At 48.2% G+C, this 19,888-nt stretch overlaps 5 protein-coding genes across 5 annotated transcripts; 3 read left to right on the forward strand and 2 right to left on the reverse strand.

Moving 5' to 3' along the window:
- Positions 1-689: 689 nt before the first annotated feature.
- On the forward strand, positions 690-1,469 carry MAA_11531 (uncharacterized protein; the record flags this gene model as incomplete). The annotated part of the gene is made up of 1 exon (XM_011413526.1): positions 690-1,469. The coding sequence occupies one exon, from the start codon at positions 690-692 to the stop codon at positions 1,467-1,469; it is 780 nt and encodes a 259-aa protein (XP_011411828.1).
- A 780-nt stretch (positions 1,470-2,249) lies between these two features.
- On the reverse strand, positions 2,250-4,436 carry MAA_01583 (uncharacterized protein; the record flags this gene model as incomplete). The annotated part of the gene is made up of 1 exon (XM_007819581.1): positions 2,250-4,436. The coding sequence occupies one exon, from the start codon at positions 4,434-4,436 to the stop codon at positions 2,250-2,252; it is 2,187 nt and encodes a 728-aa protein (XP_007817772.1).
- Positions 4,437-10,737: 6,301 nt separating this feature from the next.
- Positions 10,738-12,108, forward strand: MAA_11532 (transposase; the record flags this gene model as incomplete). The annotated part of the gene is made up of 7 exons (XM_011413527.1): positions 10,738-10,790; positions 10,875-10,934; positions 10,994-11,054; positions 11,108-11,482; positions 11,536-11,643; positions 11,711-11,831; positions 11,888-12,108. The coding sequence occupies 7 exons, from the start codon at positions 10,738-10,740 to the stop codon at positions 12,106-12,108; spliced, it is 999 nt and encodes a 332-aa protein (XP_011411829.1).
- Positions 12,109-12,350: 242 nt separating this feature from the next.
- On the reverse strand, positions 12,351-13,848 carry MAA_01582 (Cytochrome P450 CYP559G1; the record flags this gene model as incomplete). The annotated part of the gene is made up of 2 exons (XM_007819580.2): positions 12,351-13,568; positions 13,654-13,848. 2 exons carry the CDS (start codon positions 13,846-13,848, stop codon positions 12,351-12,353), a joined length of 1,413 nt encoding a protein of 470 aa, XP_007817771.2.
- A 1,315-nt stretch (positions 13,849-15,163) lies between these two features.
- On the forward strand, positions 15,164-16,684 carry MAA_01581 (TRI7-like toxin biosynthesis protein; the record flags this gene model as incomplete). Its single annotated transcript, XM_007819579.2, has 2 exons — positions 15,164-16,053; positions 16,168-16,684. 2 exons carry the CDS (start codon positions 15,164-15,166, stop codon positions 16,682-16,684), a joined length of 1,407 nt encoding a protein of 468 aa, XP_007817770.2.
- Positions 16,685-19,888: the final 3,204 nt, after the last annotated feature.

The raw sequence follows: 19,888 nt of genomic DNA on the forward strand, positions 1-19,888 counted from the left end.
TATAAATTCTTTATTTATATAATATAAAATATTAATAAAATTCTTTACTTAATTACTCTTAGTTCTCTTTTAATAAATTATAATTTTAGTATATTTTAATTATAGTTTATTTGTGATACTAGGACCCTGCCTCTTCTTCTCCCCTCGCTAAGCATTCTTATAACTCTGCTCCCTTTCTCCCTTGTCTTCCTCTCCTTCTACCAATAAAACTTCAGATCTTTTAATACCTTTAGAATACTACTGCCTTAAGGCAGCAGTATTACGACTTCTATTGCCACGTGGTGGCAAAACGACCGCGTAATCAGCTTTAGCCTGGGTTTTTAAGGCCCTATTAGCCTCGGCTATTAATTATTATTAATTATTAGTATAATAGTTCCTAGCAACCTTTATATTCCCTAACTATATAATATAGCTACGCCTACTATAACCCTTATAATAGGTCTTTTTAAGCAAGCTTAGCTATTCTAGCCTTTACTTATAGATTTACCTAAGTTCTTAATTCTTTTATAAATATTCCCGCCAGGTCTTTTAATTTAGATCAGCCTATGGTGCTTTAGAGAAGTGCGCGTCCACTAAGGTCTAGCCCCTACAGTGGATTTTGCCCGACACCTCGGGCACCCTCTTCGAATTTAACATTAACGCCTCCAATAATCCGGAAGTTCGACTGGAATAGCGTCACAACTCCAAGAATGAACCTTGCCACAATAGAGCGCTATCACAACTACGTCAAGCTACGATTAGAAGTCTCAATTCTATCACACGTGCCACTTACGCCATCAGTCACACACGTACATGAGAAGGCACGCAAAGCAGGGCATACTCTAGCTCTAACTGGTGTTACAGCCACAGCTGAGATGAAGGCACTAAAGGAAAATCAGCTTCAACGGTCTACTCTCCTCGATAGGACGTCAGTTATAGGAAGGTATCGTCCTCTTACCGTGGGTGACGCGAGAATTCGAGTTGCCAAGGATGAATATAATAGAGTAGCAGCACAGGAGGATGAGAGGCAGCGTTTGAGGAAGAAAGAAGCTCGCAATGAGGCAGCCTATGTACGCCGCTGGCTTCGGGAGGTTAGATCAATCGTTAGGTCTAGCATCACGAAAATAGCGATGCACGAAGTCCAACAGCAGGGCAACTGGCATAAGAGCGATCGACGCGCTCATCTTAATCGCCTAGACTGGATGTGCCAGCGCTACCGTCTCCATCGCCAACTCTTCTATCACGGTTGGAAGCGTAGCAATACAATTAAGTGGCCTGAAGATTATGATAGTAAGATAATCGGCAAAGCCGTCAACCTGGTGGTTCAAAATGGCCAGGATCGTACAGTAAACCGCCAGGCGCTCTGTCTAGAGACCGATGGGATCGAGATGACGATGGTTGAGGATAGAGAGAGCCCAGTAGGCGACTGTATAATAGTGAAGGAAGCGGAGGAGATTAGGAGCAAAATCAACGGCGTAATGTGTAGTTAAAACCCTATTTTTGGTCCGTAAATGCTGCTGGTGACGTCCAAGATAACAATTCTGATAGTTGAATGCACTGGCTGTACCGGAGACTTTGTGTAGTTATCCAGAAAAACAAAAGTACATGGAGTTCCTAAGGAAATAGCAGGGAAACAAAATATCGAGAATTTCCGAATCACTGACCATTTTCCTACTCAGTGTCCCCCCGTGAGTGTGGAGCACCACGGGGGTCGACTTTAAGAAACCCCCAAGTAATTTCCATCCGTTATAACGTCGGTTATCATGACTCAACTTAGCCGAAAAACAGGTTCGAACGGAAGGAAGTTTTTGATATTAAAAAGAGAGCTGCAGACAGAGTTTGTAGCTGTCATGTTATAAGACTTATTATTAACTAAGCTTATTTATAAAATTTATTATTCTTATTTTTTTAAGTATTATAAATAAAGTTTATAGCTTTTTTTTAATATTAAAAATTTTTTCTTTTATTTAAACTTATTTTTTAGCTAAGTTAAGTTATAATAGCTAATACTATAATAACCAGCTATTATACTAAGCTCTGCGACTTTAGTTTACAGAGGCATTATCCGACAGCAACACTCAACAAAAAAACAAGAATAATAGTGATTTTATAAAAGAAGCTTAGTTAACAATAAGTGTTATAACGTGACACATAAAGAGTGGAATGATACGAAACTAAATACTTGTTGTAACTGCTGCCTGCCAGGCAGGAGTATAGCAATGGCTGTTGCCTTGAATGAGCGACTTGACCTTGACACCGTAGTATTCTTGTCACAACTTTAATTCGAATCTTCTCTGCAGTCTTCCGAGCCACCATGACTTGGCAAGATGGTGCGATACCTTTCCACGTTTAGCATGTGGTTCGTGAAATACAATAGTCCCAGGAGTGCCATTGCTCGCGCAACTGCTCGCGTCTTCCTTTCCGTACTCAAATCTCCGTCCTGAGCCACCATGGCGGTGTATTTTGTAACCAATATTGACCATGGCTGTCTCGAAATCTGACCATGACAGCTCCGATTTATTTTCGGAGCAAGGAGCTGATAATGCGCTCCAGAACCATATATCTCTTACGGGAGTGATTACTGGGAGTGGCCGTGCCTTTGCTATTTGCTCAGGGTTTAGGACAAGAGGCTTGCTCTGGATGTCCCGACGAGTCTTTGATCGCCTTAACTTAGTGACCGTAATTCCAGATTCATCATTCGCCTGACCCACCCAACCTGCATGTGCATGGTTCAGTACCGGTCGCGTCATGTCAACCGGGGCTGCTTGCTGAATCTCGTAGACTACTTCCTCGTTGGCTATGTTTCCTTGAGATGAGGCGACCATGTACCGGTTTATAACTTGCCAGAAATCAAGATGTCGGGACTTGGCGTCGATACTTTGATTGCGGATGTGCCTGTCAAGTTTATGGCGTTCTGTTTCGCCTAACGCAGCGAGAGTCTTCTCCATAACTGACCTCCACGGACGATTCTGCTTCTCCCATTTATTCTCTAGGTCGTTCACCAAATGAATGTGTTCACCTAGAAAAGAGAAAAGAACGGAATGCTTAGATGACTCTTTCAAACAACAGACTAGCACGGACACATCATTTAGCGCCTGCATCATCAAAAATGTGTCTGAGTCCCCGAAATCGACTTTGGCAATTTCCCGATCAGTTACTCTCATAACTGCGGCCATATCCAATATGCGTAGAGCCGGATTGTTTGTTCTTAGCAATTCCAACAGTTGAAGGAGCACTGAAAGATTACCTGTGCCCTTTGGCCATGGCACGCTTTCTAACCAGCAGAGCTGCTCTTCGAGGACAGACACGAGCGCCACATGCAATGATATCAGCAATCCTCGAGCTTCGCTGTCTTTGGAAAGTCCTGAAATATCTAACTCGTGATTCTGGTCCGCAAAAAAGTTATACTTCTCCAAAAGTAACAAATGGCGGCTGAGGGTATGGAATGAGTCGATCCGGCCGAATACCACGCGCAAATGGTTTGAAGTGCGGCCCGGCATTCTTCCTGGGGTCTCGTCCAGGCGATTCATCCACACTCCACAGTCCTGACGCAGCTGCCATAAATCCTCGCGCGCTTCGTCTAGCGAGGCGTTCACGAGATTCCCCAAGTACTTTAAATCAATAGTCCCTGGCCGCCCGTAGTAGTCTAACCGCACGGCGCGTGGCAGGAGAGAAGGGCATTCTTCGTCGCCAGTAATACAAGGCAATGATTCGTTGCCAGATTCCGATGAAGGATCATTCAGCCCAACTAATAAGCAGTCTGCCAGGAATCTGTAGACACGCTGTTGGGCCTCGAGCTGCAAAAGACTCATACCGGGGGTCTCCTCGTTTAAGGTTAACGGGTAAGCCTCTCCATCTATAGCCACACCACGCTCGAGTGAGATACCGTATTCTTCTACACCGGTGATTTCAGGAGCGAACGTAACTATCATTCCCGGGACGCATTTCAGCGACAAATATCCAGTATAAACTCCAGACAGCACAGAGAGGCTGTCAGTATAGCGGAACAGCCGTGGGTGCGTGTTCGCACGAGCATCTAGAAAGTCGGGGAGGACACTGCCATCAGATAAGTCTTCGATATTTAGCAAGGAAGACATAAAGGACGACCTTGAAATAGCCTGGTCGCCTGATTCCAGGCCTTGGGCCCAGGCATAAACATGAGAATGGGGATCCCTAGGAATAGAACGCATCTGCAGCCAGTCTTTTCGGGCTTCTCGTGTCAACTGACGCCATCTTTTCCGAAAGGATGCTCTGCATCCAACGTCTTTCTGCAGTTTGACCCAGTCCTCAGTGATCTTCTGAATGCGCATCGAAATGAAGGCCTCGAACTTTGTCGGGTCCACAGAGTTTTGTGGACTGGGAACTGGGCTCAAATTCTGTAGTGAGTCGAGGCCCGCGGCCCAGTTCGGACCCAACGTACGCCGAAACTGTTGTCCTGCTGGGCTGACTTGTATCATTTTGATTGGGTCATGAGTTACAATATCGATTAAGTTAGTTTTGTCATCGTCATATCCCAGTAGAGTCAAACAGCCCAAGTTCTGCCGTAGACGGCGTTGGAAAACTTCTTCTGCATTTTGGATCCAGGATTCCAAGTTGTTCCAGTCGATGGGTGTGGTAATGCGCTCGATTTTTTCTATGTCTTCCAGTTGCTTGCCGAATTTGAATTGTCTGACCGTTCGAGGCTCATGTTTATTAAGCGGGAGCTGGCCAAAGTTCTCTTTAACTATACGTAAATCATCCCAAATGAGCTGTAGTTGGGAGTTCAGTTGTTCGTGTGAACCAGTCATCACTTCTCCGGACGATCATGCAGAAGTGAAGAAAACAAAGATGAATTGTTGAAGATTTTAGCAAACATCTAAAATTCTTCAACGGAAAGCGGCTGTTGGATGAGCCGATGGCGTAGTAGACAGATCAATGTGGGGTGTCTGGCCGTCTAAGCGTAGTCTGAGTCTGGAGTGCAAGTGTGACGATCGGTCTTGAGCTGTCGATACGTTCTTTTGTCGCTTTGACGCGTGTATGGTTGCGGAAGCGAAGAAAGAGGTATGTAGAACGAGAATCGAGTGGCAGCGGCAGTCGTCGAACACCCGTGACACCCCCTTGCCCTCCTGTGGCCCCCCGTCTAATGGAATTTTCTGTGCTACCAGCCCCACCTGTAAAGCTCATGGTTGCGTGCTAGAGCCGCTCAAATATCTGTGTGTGTGTTAAAAAGAAAATCACCCACAAACTGGACAGAAAAACTCAGTCAATATAAAACAGCCGAGGTGCCGGAAGGGCTTCATGGTACGAGGTACCGGAGCTAGATTCTGACACAACCATCCTGCCTAGGTCTGCTGGCTACTCAAATGACGAAATTAGTCTGGAGTGGCTTCGGCAATTTGAGAGACATTCCGCAAGAACGTTAAAAGCTCGAGTCGTCTGCTGATTCTTAATGGCCACGGCTCACACCACACGACGCAATTCATTGAGTTTCGCGATGAACACGACATCATTCCCTTCGGCATGCCTCTAAACCTCACGCATGTACTCCAACCTCTGGATGTTATTGTTGCATTGCACGGTTGTGATTCTTGTATACTGGTGTCTCTCTTCTTTTCTTCGTTACACAGCGGAAACCAAAGATAGTTAATATCCTCGGAATACTACTGCCACTCAGCCAGAAAAATCGGTTGCGTGTTCGATCAACAGAGGCACCATTATTATCCGACAGTTGTGGGTTTCCAACCATTGAAGCACTACCACACTAAAGCCTTGGATGTTATGTTCGAGACGGTCTTGTCAATTAACCAAGATCGATTTTCTTTCCTGCATCCAAGAAGTCCGAACATAAGCCCTCAGGCCAACTACTATACGCTCCGTGTTCGGAAAACCGGGAATCTGGCCATTCAATCCACAAGTAGTAGTGCAGCTATTGGGGGCTCGTCGGGGTAAAAAGGAGCCTACGCCTCCCACGACTTCAGACCCACGTTCTTCTGTCACGTTATGAGACTCATTGCCAACTAAGCTTTCTTCTTGAATATAAAAATTATTATTATCGTCTCTATCCTTCAAAAGGGTTTATATCTTTTATCTTTAGTTTAAAAGACTTCCCAGCCACCTGATTTTATTAGGGTGGATAACCAGCCTCTTAACTACTAATATCGATGATTTGATAACATCTAGCAATTATGTCAAGTCTGCTTGTTCAACTAACAGAGGCAGCCTTATCCGACAAATAGAGACTATGGCGATCCCGCCCCTCAAGTGTTACGCAACGACCAAGTTTTCAAAGCTTCGCAAGCCCGTACAATGACTCAATACATTTACGCTGGACAGTCTCCCAATTTGACCGCACTCTCGGTAGCGAAAACCTGCGCCCTCAGAGCAGGCTCTTCATCGATGGGTTCTATACCTTTCCAGATGAGGAGACCCAGAAGCCTGGATATTTTGACTTGCTCGCGCTTGTCGTGGGGACATTACTCAGTGCTGGGGTCCACCTGGAGACCACATTCTCATTGACCTGCTTCCACTCAACCATGTAACCTTAACTAACATCGGCAACTCCCCAGGGTCCGATTTGTTCTAGTTTAGCACTACCAATATTGGTGTCGCTTAACTAGATTAGAGTGGTTCTCTAACCCTCGTGTGAAATTCGGCATTGTCCGAGAAGCTGTCCGAGAAGCTGTCCGAGCAGTTGTCCGAGCAGTTGTCCGAGTTGTCCGGCATTTGGCCAACCAGGCCAGGACCCTGGCTCAAGGTGAAGCTGTTCGGGTGGGGTCTCCATACCGCCGTCATTCACGGCCAGTTCCGAGGGGCGTGGACCTGCCCGCCCGGAACGCCACAATGCCACCCCCTGGGCACCTTTGCCCGACGCTTATCGAGTAAGATTTGACCCTACAACGCCCGAACCAATTATGTTGGATAAAATTACTGGCTCGCGGAGCGTGTATGGTCTCGAGAGTTACTAGAGTGCCATGCCAAAAAGGGGCAAAATCGTGAGAATTGCTGCTTAAAAGTGGGAGGGCGGTATTTACCCTTCAGACGTGACTATCATTTCCTTGAGCACGAAATTATTACGTTTTAAGCGGTCTAATTGGAGGGCACTAGTACAAAAAATGCATACAAATATTTAGCTTGCGCCAGCTATAAACTGGTACTTTGAAATCAAAAAGTGTAAACGAAAAACGTAATAATTACGTGCTTAAGGAGATAACTAGTCAAAAGATATTTCATGCTCTTGCGGGACTCGGATTAACACTAGTACCAAACATTTTGTTCGGGCTAGCATCGGGCTTCCTCGCCTCACCAGTGCATTGCTTGGGTTTCAGAAAGCCAAGGCAGATCAAGCCGATAGGCGCCGATGGATATGATGACCAAATTTAGAATTTTTCCCAATATACTCGAGCGTGCTCAATTCCGCACTGTACCGGTTAAGGGTATACCGTTGGATAAAGCTGCCTCTGTCGATAAACAAGCAGCAGACTGGACATAGCTACTGAATGTCATAAAATCATAGATACCAGAAGTTTGAAAGGCTGACCAGACACTCCGATTTCATCAGGTGGCTGGGGAAGCATTCTAACATAAATGGCATGAATCCTTCTGACCTTCATTTCCTGTCACTTCTCTGCAACCAGCCTGTTGCTTGTGTGCATCTTAACGAGCCAGAAGCTCGTAGACTCACATACGCCCTTCCCCACCATACAAGTATCCTGGTACAGAGCACAGGCGTCATGCCTGATGCCCGTGCCTTGATGCATATTAAAAACCCAGAGCTTGATGATCGAATCAAAGACGACTCAAACCAGAGCCTTGCTTTATCCACACGCCCTGGCATAGTGTCCAGGGAAAATGTCGGCCGACGTCGTGGCCATTTGTACCCATTGATTCATGTTGTGTTGGGTCGAAGATTAATGACGCATAAACTTGCCCCCTTTTGTTAGCTTTTTGCGAGCCTCATGGTCCCTGTTCCAGTCACCAATTATACCGGATGTTGGAATACAAGTACAGGAGTGCGTATAGATAACGGTAATGTTATATTTTATCGAGCACCGTCGCGGTTCCAGCAATACTAGCCTCAGCCTAGTTGTCAGACGAGCCAAGCCACGAAGCTGCAATTGCGCTTCGTAGGACTTTTCTCTCTCCGTATCTACTTGACAGGAACATTATATAGGAAGAATTCTCACGCATCACTTGTGTTACGACAGTGTCTTGCGAGCTGGCAGATGTGCACACCACAGGCGTGCTCCCCACGACAAATTACGAAACAACATACCAATAATCACCATCTACTAATTAGAGCGATAGTGAATTAAGCGATCCAGGTAGCAACATTACACTTGCTGAACTGGAGAATGAGTTTGTCATGAGTAGACAGAGGAATAGGGCAGCGCCAAATATGCCAAGCTGGCGCCAAACTTCTGGGGACAATGCGGACAAAGGGATGGAAGACTGGCTAGAGGAGCCAGGAGATTGGCATTCTCGTAAGCGGAAGCATGCTTCTATTGCCAATGCTTTGAGCGAGAGCAGTTGCAGAACTCTTATCCTGCCGCGCCCGAGAACGCGCCCGAGAGATCGCTTAATTCGCCTCCTAGTACAAACAAACTCAAGTCAAATCGTCAAGGTCTCGGTGGCCCAAGAATCAAAGGTATTCTGCTTGGAACCTGGAGGGACTCCAACGTGTCGGATAATGAAAAGAAGCACACTGTTATTGGATTTATCGATGTCAGAGATCATCTACGAACTCGGATCCAGCCTAACACGAAGTACGGGGGAAAACTGCGGGTGGTCGTGTGGCTGCTGAGCACGCTGCCGTTCAAGAGGCCATCCGCCGCGTCAGGGAGAACCCAGCATTAGAGAACCTTGCACAACCGCCTGTTATCTCTTACGGTGTCCAGATGCCGGAATATCCTCTATTCCTTGTTCGCCCTGGCCTTAAGCACAGGTGTGCCTGTTACACGGATAATATGTTACTATAAAGGTATAAGCTAAACCTTAAACCTAATAATAATTATATAAAAGCTTTAATTATAAAACTTAAAATAAGGTTTTTTATTACTTTTTAATATAAATAAAGGTTTTTTATTTTTAAAATTTTAAAAAAAACTAAGAACTTTTAATATTAAAGTAAAGTATTAATTAAATATAAATATTATTTTAAGCCCCTAAATACTAGGCTCTTATTACAAGGGGAAACGTCTCAATCTTACAGCTTGAAAGTTGGACATGTTGAAAGACATGGTTGTTGTCAGGGCAAGGAACGCTGTCCACGCTGGTCATGGTCAATTTTAAGCTGGAAAAAGGAGAAGAGACGTGGTAACGCACTCCAATTTCTTCTGGCCTCTTCAATTGGCTTTACGTCATGGTTCAGGAGAGCGGTCGGTCGCGGCTCATTACGGGGGTGCAAAACCTGTAGCTGGGGTAACATAATTTTAATAATGGTGACAAGTTGAAAAGTTGAAGCCTAGGATGAATCGAGATGTTCTTATAGTAGAGGCAGCCGGCGATCAAGATCTATTCGAGGGAGGCCAGTGACCCTAGAATTAGAGATCTGGCAGATAAGACCCCTCTCCAGATTACCAGATTATTCATGTTGGAGTGTGGTTACACAAGTATCCTCGATAATGCGATATCCTTTCTTTGCGTGGTGTCACGGCGACCCGCGCCCCGGTCTGATCTGAGTTGATTGTCTTTAATAAATGCAGTGCGGCCGGACTAACTCGTATCCATCTCTCTGGAGATGAACAAATCCAGAAGCTATTAGAGTATTTACTCTTACTTGAAATTATAAAAGCAGAGCTTTAAGTAGTATATGTAGTTAGTAAATATAAGAGTCTAATTTATATATAATCTTAGCCCTAATATATAAGACCTAATTAATTATAGCACTTAAATATTAAGTTATTAAAAAATAAAAAGGCTTAATAGTTAAATAAAACTATTCGTAATACTATAACTAAGTTATACTAGGCTGCAAGATCGTAATATACCGCGAGAAAAACATCAAACACATCGCGATACATTAAATATACTAGCCCAGGTAGTTATTTATTACCGCGCGTATTAATAAACGCTACTTTATAATAGCACTGCTTTAATTACTTAAAGCGTCGACGGTAAAGTCAATACAACAGGGACCTCTAACTAGGTCGTGCTCATCGTGCCACCAATTGACCCTTTCTGAGAGGGTCCATGTCCCAACATGGCCTGCTGCAAAATTCTCCGTCGTTCTTTCCTTTTAAAGCCAAGACTTTCAATGTTTTCACCCAAATTTTCCATCTTCCCCAGAGAACGGTCTTCTTTTGGGCGAGATTAGCCACATCATTTCTCCCTCTCTTTACGTTGAAATCCGTTTTTGCACCCATCGCTACGCTTCAACAAACTCCAGAGCCGTCGCTCGACATACTTGCAGCCACAGCGGGCGACCTACGCCAACTGCTTGACTGCGGAAAATGTCTGGTACCAGGGTAGAGTTGGGTCCAGCTTTATCTCGCTCAGATGGCCAGGCACAACCACGCTGACATGAAATTGCATGCCATCACAACGACGGCACCAGTTCAAATGCTTCTTGAAGAAGCCAGGGCCTTGGACCTGGAACGGCGGAAATCCGGTGCCAGGTCGCCACTCCATGGAATCCCCGTCACTTTAAAGGTTTGATAATTGTTCTCTGGCCACCGCCGAAAGTGCTGATTTGACGTGCCAACTTGACGGGAAAGGACTTTTTTCTGGCTCCGTCTTTTGGTCTGGGGACGACTTGTGGATCGTTTGCGTTGAACGGCCTCCATGCTTCTGAAGACGCGGCGATTGCGACCTCACTCAGAGACGCTGGCTGCATCGTACTTGCCCTAGCAAATCTTTCCGTACGCCATCAATTCCTCCGTGAGTTCACTATGGGTCAAGGCGATACTGACATGGTGTAGGAATGGGCGAATTGTAGGGGTGCAAATCTCACCTCACGTTGGTCTGCTGTTGGCGGTCAGGTGAGACTGAGATGACGGAACCATATGCACCTGATTCTTGATAAGCTAATGGTCTGCAGACTCAAACATCGTACGTCCCGGGGGGGTGTTGACCCCAACGGCAAATGGCTGGGCCATAGCGTAAGCCGAGAAGCTCGTCAATCCTCAGCATCTGCTGACCCGGTATCTTGTAGACGCCTGGTGGCTCTTCGTCGGGTTCCGCTGTCGGCACCGCAGCAGGATTCTCTGCCTTTAGCCTCGGCAGTGACTCGGACGGGTCAATCGTGCTGCCGGCAATTCGTGCTGCTTTGTACAGCATGAAGGGTTCCGTGGGGGCTATCGACATGAAGGGAAGCTTGTCTGGGGGCATGGGTTTCGACAGCGCTGGACCGTTGGCCAAGTCTGTTCAGGATTGCGCCGACGTCATGAACATGCTTCTTTCAGGAAGGGATTTCCGCTCACACTTGACCAAATCGTGGGAGGGAATTCGCGTTGCATATCTGGATTACAAGGCTTGGCAATTTGCGGATCGGATATGCGATCAAACGCGAGCTTTTGATGATGAACATGTATGGATTGACAGAGTTCAGGCACGGTACTCGAATGCTCATTTTTTTCTTAGGAAATCGCCATGATTAGCGCCTTGAAAACAGCTGAAGGCCAAGGTGCAAAGGTTTGTTACAACGCAAAGTTGTTGATGCCGGACAAGATTATGGAAAAGTACGGCACAGTTCCAATGTGGACCCTTTATAGTAGGTATCTCATTTGCACAAAGGGGCGTTGACTAAATGGTTCAGACCGTGAGCTACCGTTTGGGTTCAAACGCTTTCTTGCTCTATTATAACAATACCGGGCCCCGTCCACTCCAGGATTTGGTCGATTTCAATAAGAAACATGCTGAGCTGGAATTTCCATATAGTAAGATACTGCTTACCTGATTCTTGTGTACTATTGTGCTAAAGTCTGACTTCTAGATCAGCCCAGCCAAAGCTCATTTGAGAGCGCGCTGGAAGACAACATGAGTGACGGCGAGTACGGCAGCGGCCTTCGGCACCTTCGCCAGAGCTTCCGCGACGTCACAAGAGACCAACGCGTAGGCCAAGGACGCTTACCTGATTTTGCTCTCTCTATGCCCTATAAATATTACAAGACAGTGACGTCTCAGCTCCGTGGTTCCTCCAGTCTGGCCATCTAGCCCCGGGAGGACGACTTCCTCCGTACTTTGATGCGGCCACCAAAAGGCGGCATCATACCAGGGCCAACCCATAGCCGATTTGAAGTACTGTCCTCCATCTTCAGGTCAAAGTTCAATAGCAAATGCGCCGCTATAAGCTTCATCTCGTGCGCGACAAAGAAGCGACCGGGACTAGAGATTTGGATTGGAATTAGCTTGCTTGCCGCACTAGACCTTCTTCTGGTAGACGGCGAATTCAATGCTTACCATGCATGCTTTCCATGGCCAAATGGAAAGTGGTGGTCGTTCATTGTCACCATACCGAGAGGTTTTGCCGCATCATTGCTGGCGTTGTGATGCTCCTCACGCTCCTTGCGCATTGTTGAGAAGCGCAGCGCATCGTACGTGTAGGGGTCCTGGTATAAATCACCATCGTGATGGCTGCCGTCCGCATTCACGGTAAGATGTGCGCCCTTTGGTATCTTCCAACCAAGGCCGGGTAGGCACAAGCCGTCCGATGCCACGACGACGCGTTCCACAAGTGTTAAATGGAAGTTGCTAAGACGCTGCGACTCACGGATGGATGAGTCGACCTGAAGCAGTGATTGCAACGCCTTGGCAGACCAAGATTCGCCAGGGGCCGGCTGATGAGCACGCAGTTCGGCGGTCAGATCTTCAACTGCGGACGGTGTCTTGAGCAGGTCTTGGATCCACAAGACACCCGTGATGACGGTTGTGTCGATGGCTGCGAACTCTATAGGCAGCAGGCGTTTTGAGATGACTATCGGATCCAGCTCTTGGTCGCGATTTTCCTCCAGGGCCAAGCGAACCAGCCAAGTGATGTAATCTTCTGGGGGGGACCAGTTCTGCAGCTCCGGGTCCCCTTTGGCTTTGCGGCTCATGTAGTCAATCCGGGTCTTTATTACAGGTCCAACTCTACGGTATGCCCGCCTCCAATGGATCCAGTTGGATATTGCCAGCATTCTGCCCAGAATAGGGTGTAGAATGAGCGGCACGAAGCGCAGCAGGACGCAGTTTCGCAGTACGGCATGTGTAAACGAAACCATGGCGTTGAGGAACCGTTCGTCGCGACAAAGGGTAGAGCCGACAAGCATCCTGTTGGTCGCGGAGGGCACAATGGCCCGCCACGTGTCCCAGAGGTTGATACTCGTCCAGTCATTGCCAACATCCTTGAGGGCCAAGTCGACAGCATGCTGGACCTCTTTATCCACGCCAGAGACAAGACCTGGCAAGCTGCGGTTTATCGATTTTTGAACGGCCCGCATGCCAAAGGGTGATCGAATAATCTGTGAGTCGAGGAAATTGTAGTCGCCGTAAACACCGACGTTATGGGCCAATCGCGCGTCCACGACACTTTCGGGTTGGTCACGAAGCCATGTGAGCATGGATCGAGGCAGCACGACGTCGTAAGGCCGTGATAAGCCCGACGGGACAAGAAATGGCAGGCCCTTTTTGTTGTACTATCGATGCATGGCTCGGTTAGCAGATGGTCTTGTCCTTGATCGCGCTGCCATGTATAAGACTGTGGACGAGACATGTTTCTACCTTGTTGTATCCATCTTGGATCCATCTTTTCTGGCTGGTAAAGTAACCAATGTTGCTCCTGACATGGGACCAAAAACCACGGCTGTATCTGATGGTGGGTATTTCGTCGGGATACTTTACTAGGAACACGTAGTCGAGCACAAAGCCGACAAGGAAGCCAAGGACCGGAATCAGCAGCCAATACAGCACCGTCATTGCTGCTGTTGGTACAGAAACAAAATCTTGGGGATGCCGTGGGAGCGGTGCTGATGCGGGGGAGTTGGCTGGCAAATAATGCTTGACAAGCTGTTTTGTCGTATTCTGGAACCGAATCAGTCTCTCATCTAGGCATCTTAACGACGTACGGCATACAAGCACAACAAACCTTTTACATTGAGATGTCTACAATGCCAAATAGACTACGAGCAATGCTACTGCAAAACGAGTATAATGAGCTGACTTGTCAAGTTTCAAGTTTGCCTTGTGCGCTTGTCCATGATGTCAAACTAAAATACTGAGCGGTGGCGAAGATTGAAACGTGCTGCGACGCTCCAGAGGGTTAACGTTTCTTTGCTCCGTGCCGTCACATGTAAGGCTCTCGAGGACAAGGTGATGCATGTGGGTTACATGCAACTGATGGACTCAATCAAAGACTGACACGAGTGTCAATTGCAACTGTGACATGGCGCCTCAGGCCGTCTATGCATGTGTGTCCGCATTCTGCCGTTGGCCATTGAACACCAGACTTCTTGCAACGTAGGTTTCTGATTCAACTAGGCTCATTCTATCCTCGTCATCCACATACTGAAGACGGCCACATCAATGTCCAAGAGTCTAGTCATAATAGCAGGCTTTGTCAAACGAGTTCAGAGTCACTCTGACATGTCCATCAGCAGGTGATGAAGAGGACTCGGAGAGTTTGTGTCCTGTGCGGCCGCGTGGCCCACACTCCTGCGGTTTAGTTTCCTCCGAGACCGGTATTTTCAAGTTGATTCCGCCGCATTTTGTCTAGATAAAGTCTTCCTGACTCGTGTGTATTGTAGCATGCTGGCTCGACCCGTGCCGTGATACCGAGTTCCTGGCGTGCGTGGCATCACTGCCGGACTCGTTGCCAAACCCGATACCGTACAATACGCCCTTCCGGGTAATGTCACTGACCCCGTCGCCTCTTTTGGGAATATGTGACGGCCTCGAAAGGTCCGCAGTGGCAGGGATGCATCTAGACGTGCTGCCACATCAGCTGCCATCTGCAGCGTGACTTGTTCCGCTCTTTAGTTCAATGTTCAGATATAGAGCTAGATACAGCGAGGGTATGGTCGCTCTAGTACCTACCATGAGACGCCTGACCTGGCGCATCTATCTCTTCGAAGCTGGGTCAAGCCGTTACAAGCCAGCTGCAGCCTGGATCCTACCTTGCGAGGCAGTCGAGGCAGTCCGAAAGCCCGCGCACCGATCGGCAAGTATTATCCAGAGAGTACTTACATCCACCAGCAGTAGATAAGAGCCCTTCTAGGCAAACTCTTCTCGCGCAATGAGATCCAGCGCCAACTCGGGCATGCCGCCAGCCATGTCTGCTGAGGGCTCTTTTTGGGAAACCTGGACATCAAGCATACTGTCTAAAATAATACCCCCAGCGCGCTCGGCTTCAACAGGAAAGGAAATGGAGACGCCTAGACTTTTCGTTTCAGCTGTCGGCTTCTGTATAGCGCAGACTGCCGTCCCCGGCCTCCTGCTCATCACGACTCCCAAGGGCTCCCGTCTGCGTCACCTATGGATTCCCTGCTCGCTGTGGCTGACGTACCAGTTTTTTCTCTTGTCAAGAGGCGCCTCCAGCATTTCCATTCAATATGCCAACGCGGCAATGCACGTCTTTGTCGCCAGTCTCCAGGCGGGAAACCTCCTCATCTTGAGCCCCGTAGACGAGGGCCATCTTTTGCGGGTTGGACTCTATCCAAGCCAGTCCAGCGGGTTATCCAGGATCTGGCGCACTTCTCGACTCTTTATTGCTTCGCGAGGTATCGGCACCCCGTGGGTTGTTAAGAACATTCCGCAACACCCCGAGGCTCTTGCCGCTCGGGCGAGGCCTCGAATTCCCAAGTCGGCGTTTCTTCTTCGGCAAGCGGTCGTTTTCGCCTGGCAGTACGTTTTGCTGGACGTGTTGTATGTTGTTGCGACTTGGGACGAGTCGTCGGCGGCCGCTTCGACGACACGGTTTGACTACTGGGAGGTGAGGGCGGTAGAATGGCCGCGATATGTTTTCATGGCCTTGTTCTCGTGGTTTGTAGTAGCTAGGGTGCTTATCGATGCGAGTTATCGAGCTGCTGCCTTGGTTGCCGTTGGACTCGGGGGCTCATCAGCTGAAGATTGGCCCCCTTTGTTCGGAAGCATGTGGATGGCATTTACGCTGCGCAACTTTTGGGGGTACGTTCCTCCTCTGACTCTACTGCCATTCAGACGCTTGATATATCCTGATGTCGTAAATGTGGTTGTACCGTGGCTTTGGTTATGATTCTAATGTTTCTTTGCGAATTGCAGCAAGTTCTGGCACCAGTTCCTGCGGTGGCCGTTCACATCTACGGCGAATTACCTGGCAAGAGATCTTCTCAGACTTCCTCGACCGTCTCCCGTGGAGAGGTACCTCAACACCTTTTTTGTGTTTCTTTTGTCGGGTCTTTTGCACGTCATGGTGGATTCTGTGCAGGGCGTGCTACCTAGTGAATCTGGGGCCATGACTTTTTTCCCTCTGTTCACGCTAGGGTTCATGATTGAAGATGGTATCCAGGAGGCTTGGAATAGACTGCGTGTTTCCAGACAAACGCATCAGGCGGATCTACGTACTATGCTTTGGCAACAAACGTTGGGCTTCGTGTGGGTTATCACCTGGATGTCTGTGACATCACCGCCTTACCTTTTGGCCTCACGCCAGTCATCTGAGGAAAATCGACAATTGGTTCCCTTTAGCGTTGTGCGAGTTACAGGCGTCTATGCGGGCGTAATTTGGATACTTGTAGGAGGGGTCATGGTCAAGGTAATATTTGGGGGCGAGCCATGATCGCTCGGGAGGAGGGAACTTTTAGCTGCCACGCTCGGTGAGATTTCTCCAAGATGCGTCCATTGGTGGAACTGAACGGATCTGCAGAATAATGAAAGTACAATAAAGTATTCTGCTATGCTGAATCCCTTGACTCACCACCCTGTCGACTATGAACTGGAAGTGGAGATTATAGATGTATCGCGAAGTAATTCAAGGCATGGATAGACCTGGGCCCATGGAACGACACGGCGTCCCCATCGCAAGGAGATGGTGCATATGCGGCTCATTCACATCCGCAATAAAACAAATGTGTATTTTGGAAGTTACAAACCTGACTTTGGCAGCGCGTAAAGCTAACGTAGCCCTGAACAATGGGATGAGTTAGTTTGGGATTCTTCCTCACACACGTCCACATGCAGCTCAACACGCGTATAGAAGTTGACATACGTCGACATGAGGTACATAGTACATGCAAGACGGGGTTCCTCTACCACGTGGCTTTTTTTTCTTTTTTTACTCTTTACTCTCATGCAAGCCTTGGGCTTATGGAAAGGTCAATCTACTACCACGTGGCGTATTTGGAGACCAAAGTTGAAATAAACGCCGCGTCTTTAAAATGTCTCAACTTGACGATGGAGTGGCCTCGCGATTGGCGGCAAAATCATGACATTCACAAAGCCATTGCCATTATTCATCCGCAGCTGCCCAAAAAGAGTGTCTTATTGGGAACACCAGTACGGACCTAGTGTGTAACATGTGCTATCTGTTGCATCATAAAGCCAATAGAAGGATTCTTCCCCCATCTTTCAAATTTTCTTCTATTCTCTCACGTATCTAATAACATCGTAGAGGTCCGTCATGCGGCACCATTGACGCAGGTTGCACGACAGAGTATAAGCCCGAGAAGCCTGCTTCCACCGACCCAAGTAACACGAGCGCAAATAGCCTGCGGAATGCATGGTCCCGTCGGTAGTTGCGTCCGTTTATCATCCCTTTGTGAAACCAAGGGACTCATAATGGCGTTTTAACAGGACAAGCCAAACTGGGCGTCAAGTGCAAAGCGAACTCAGTAGGAGCTCCTGGGGGAGTGCATTCCCCCGCTGCGTTTAATGCGCGCAGGCGGAAGTTGTCTTGAGGTGGTTAGCGGTGTTTATTGATATGATTGATAAGGAGTCTCTTTACCTTTATAACCACACAGGCAACTTTGGGAAAAGTCAGAAAAATTGCATTCCTTCGAGATTGGCATTATCCAGCAATTGCTGAGGTCTTCTCGATCGGCTAGTTCGCCCGGCACCGCAGACGCAGCCGAGATGACAAGCCCGGATAGTAAAAAGCGGGAAAAGATGGCCGTCTTCATCGTTGGAACTTGGTGCAGTTTGGTCTTGGTATACGTGTCGTGTCGTGGCCCGTGGGTAGTCGTGGGTGATGATGAAGAAACAAGCTCGAGTATGCAGACAAGCACGAAACTCGACCTGCATCAATGTATTTATACATCTGGTACCTTTCCACCCGTGCCTTTTACTTCCGCCCGCCCCGGCAGCAGTTTGCTACACCATTGTACAGGGCTACAAAGGCAGCAGATGCCGTCCAAAGAGCCAAATGCTTGCATGTGCAGCGCCAGCGACAAAGAAGCAGCAAATCCTCAGTGCTCCTCAAACAGCCCTCATTGTCCCCTAAACACACGCGGTGCTTTGCACAATGGCCAGTCCGCCCCGTGTGTGGTCAGAGCAGCCACCCGCCGTTTTTGTCGCGCATTGTAGCGGCCAGCAACGCCAGACGCCGCACGTCGGGGGCGATTGTCTGGCCCTTTAGGCCTTTTCTTCGTGTCAATGCTTCTTTCTCCGTCTGCCGTGCGGCGTCGGCGCCTCTGACGCGTCCATGTTTCACGGCTCCATGCCTCTGACGACGCGCCGTAGACGACAAAGACGGGCCGCTGATCCGTGGGCGCAGACGCAGACCGTTTTTCCACCGCATGTGCGGCTGTGGATATAAATGTCGGTTCAATGTTTCGGCTTACCTCATGTTGCACGTTGAAACTGCGTCGCTGACGGGTGGTCGAAAATTCGCGACGAGGGCGTTTCTTTTCATGTCTGGAAGTTCACTGCTTCGGCAGGGCGAGGGTTTTTCCCCGTCTTCCTTTGAATGGAAAAGTGATACGTCGGATGCTTAATTACGTGGTGTTTCCTGGCGTCGCTTGCTCGCTTGCTTTCGGGTATTTGTAGGCTTCAATGTTGTTTTATAAATGAGCTTGATGTTCCCCCGTGCCGCACATGTCAAATCGCCAATAATCCTCCCCATGTACGCCGGTAGTAAATTCGATCGCGCAAGCCAAACAAGCATCTATATATACAAAGGGCACACTGGCCTCTGCGTCACTCCAAGCATGAAAGCTCGTCATTTCGCCGCCATTTTCCTGTGTCCAAGATCCTCGGCCAGACCGCAATCCCTTTCGTCCACCGACATAAATGGGAGCCATGGGACGACGGCCCCAGACATTGGTTTGCTCAACGCGCAAAGAGATAACTGTCGTCCTTAGTACGTGCCTTATACTCTCGATTCTTCCGCCCTGGACAATGTCTAACGTATTGGGGCTTCTGCAGCGACTTCTCCCGCTGCGGCATAACGCACAGCACGTGTCTCTGTGACGAGAGTAAGAATACGCCATGCGCAGCGTCGTTTCGAGATTGCACTGACGCAGCGTAGGACAAGTTTACAAAGCTCATGATGCGTATCCTTCCCCCCGGGATCTATGTAATCCCCCCGGGCATTTTTTGGGCTTGACGTTTGATAACGCCACGCCGCCGCGGTGCCCTGTCGAAGCACCTGCTCAGAAACTGAGATGAATATCTACTCCTGCTGGTTTTGGCTACAATGGTGCTTATACTGCAGTGAGCCTCTTGCTTCCTCGCAATCTTCCATTTGTTTCTCCAGAGCCGGTGTGTAGTCAAACAGGGCAGCAATCACTTCATCAGAGCCAGGGCCCATATTGAAATGGAGTACAGCAGCGTATTACGAAAAGGCAAACAGAGCCCCGTCGCTCTCGCCCTTTCTTCTATTTATGTACACAAAAAAATCTAATGCTTAGTAAATATCACCACGTCTTGCACATGCTATATGCTGTCCTTCATGCATCCCAACAGACTGTTCACCAGATAGCGCCTGCACCTCCAACCAAAATGTTCCAATTGTCATGTTGACAAACTCGCCCCCCCCCCCCCCCCC

Source organism: Metarhizium robertsii, assembly GCF_000187425.2.
Source record: "Metarhizium robertsii ARSEF 23 chromosome Unknown MAA_Scf_9, whole genome shotgun sequence".
Taxonomy (NCBI): Eukaryota; Fungi; Ascomycota; class Sordariomycetes; order Hypocreales; family Clavicipitaceae; genus Metarhizium; species Metarhizium robertsii.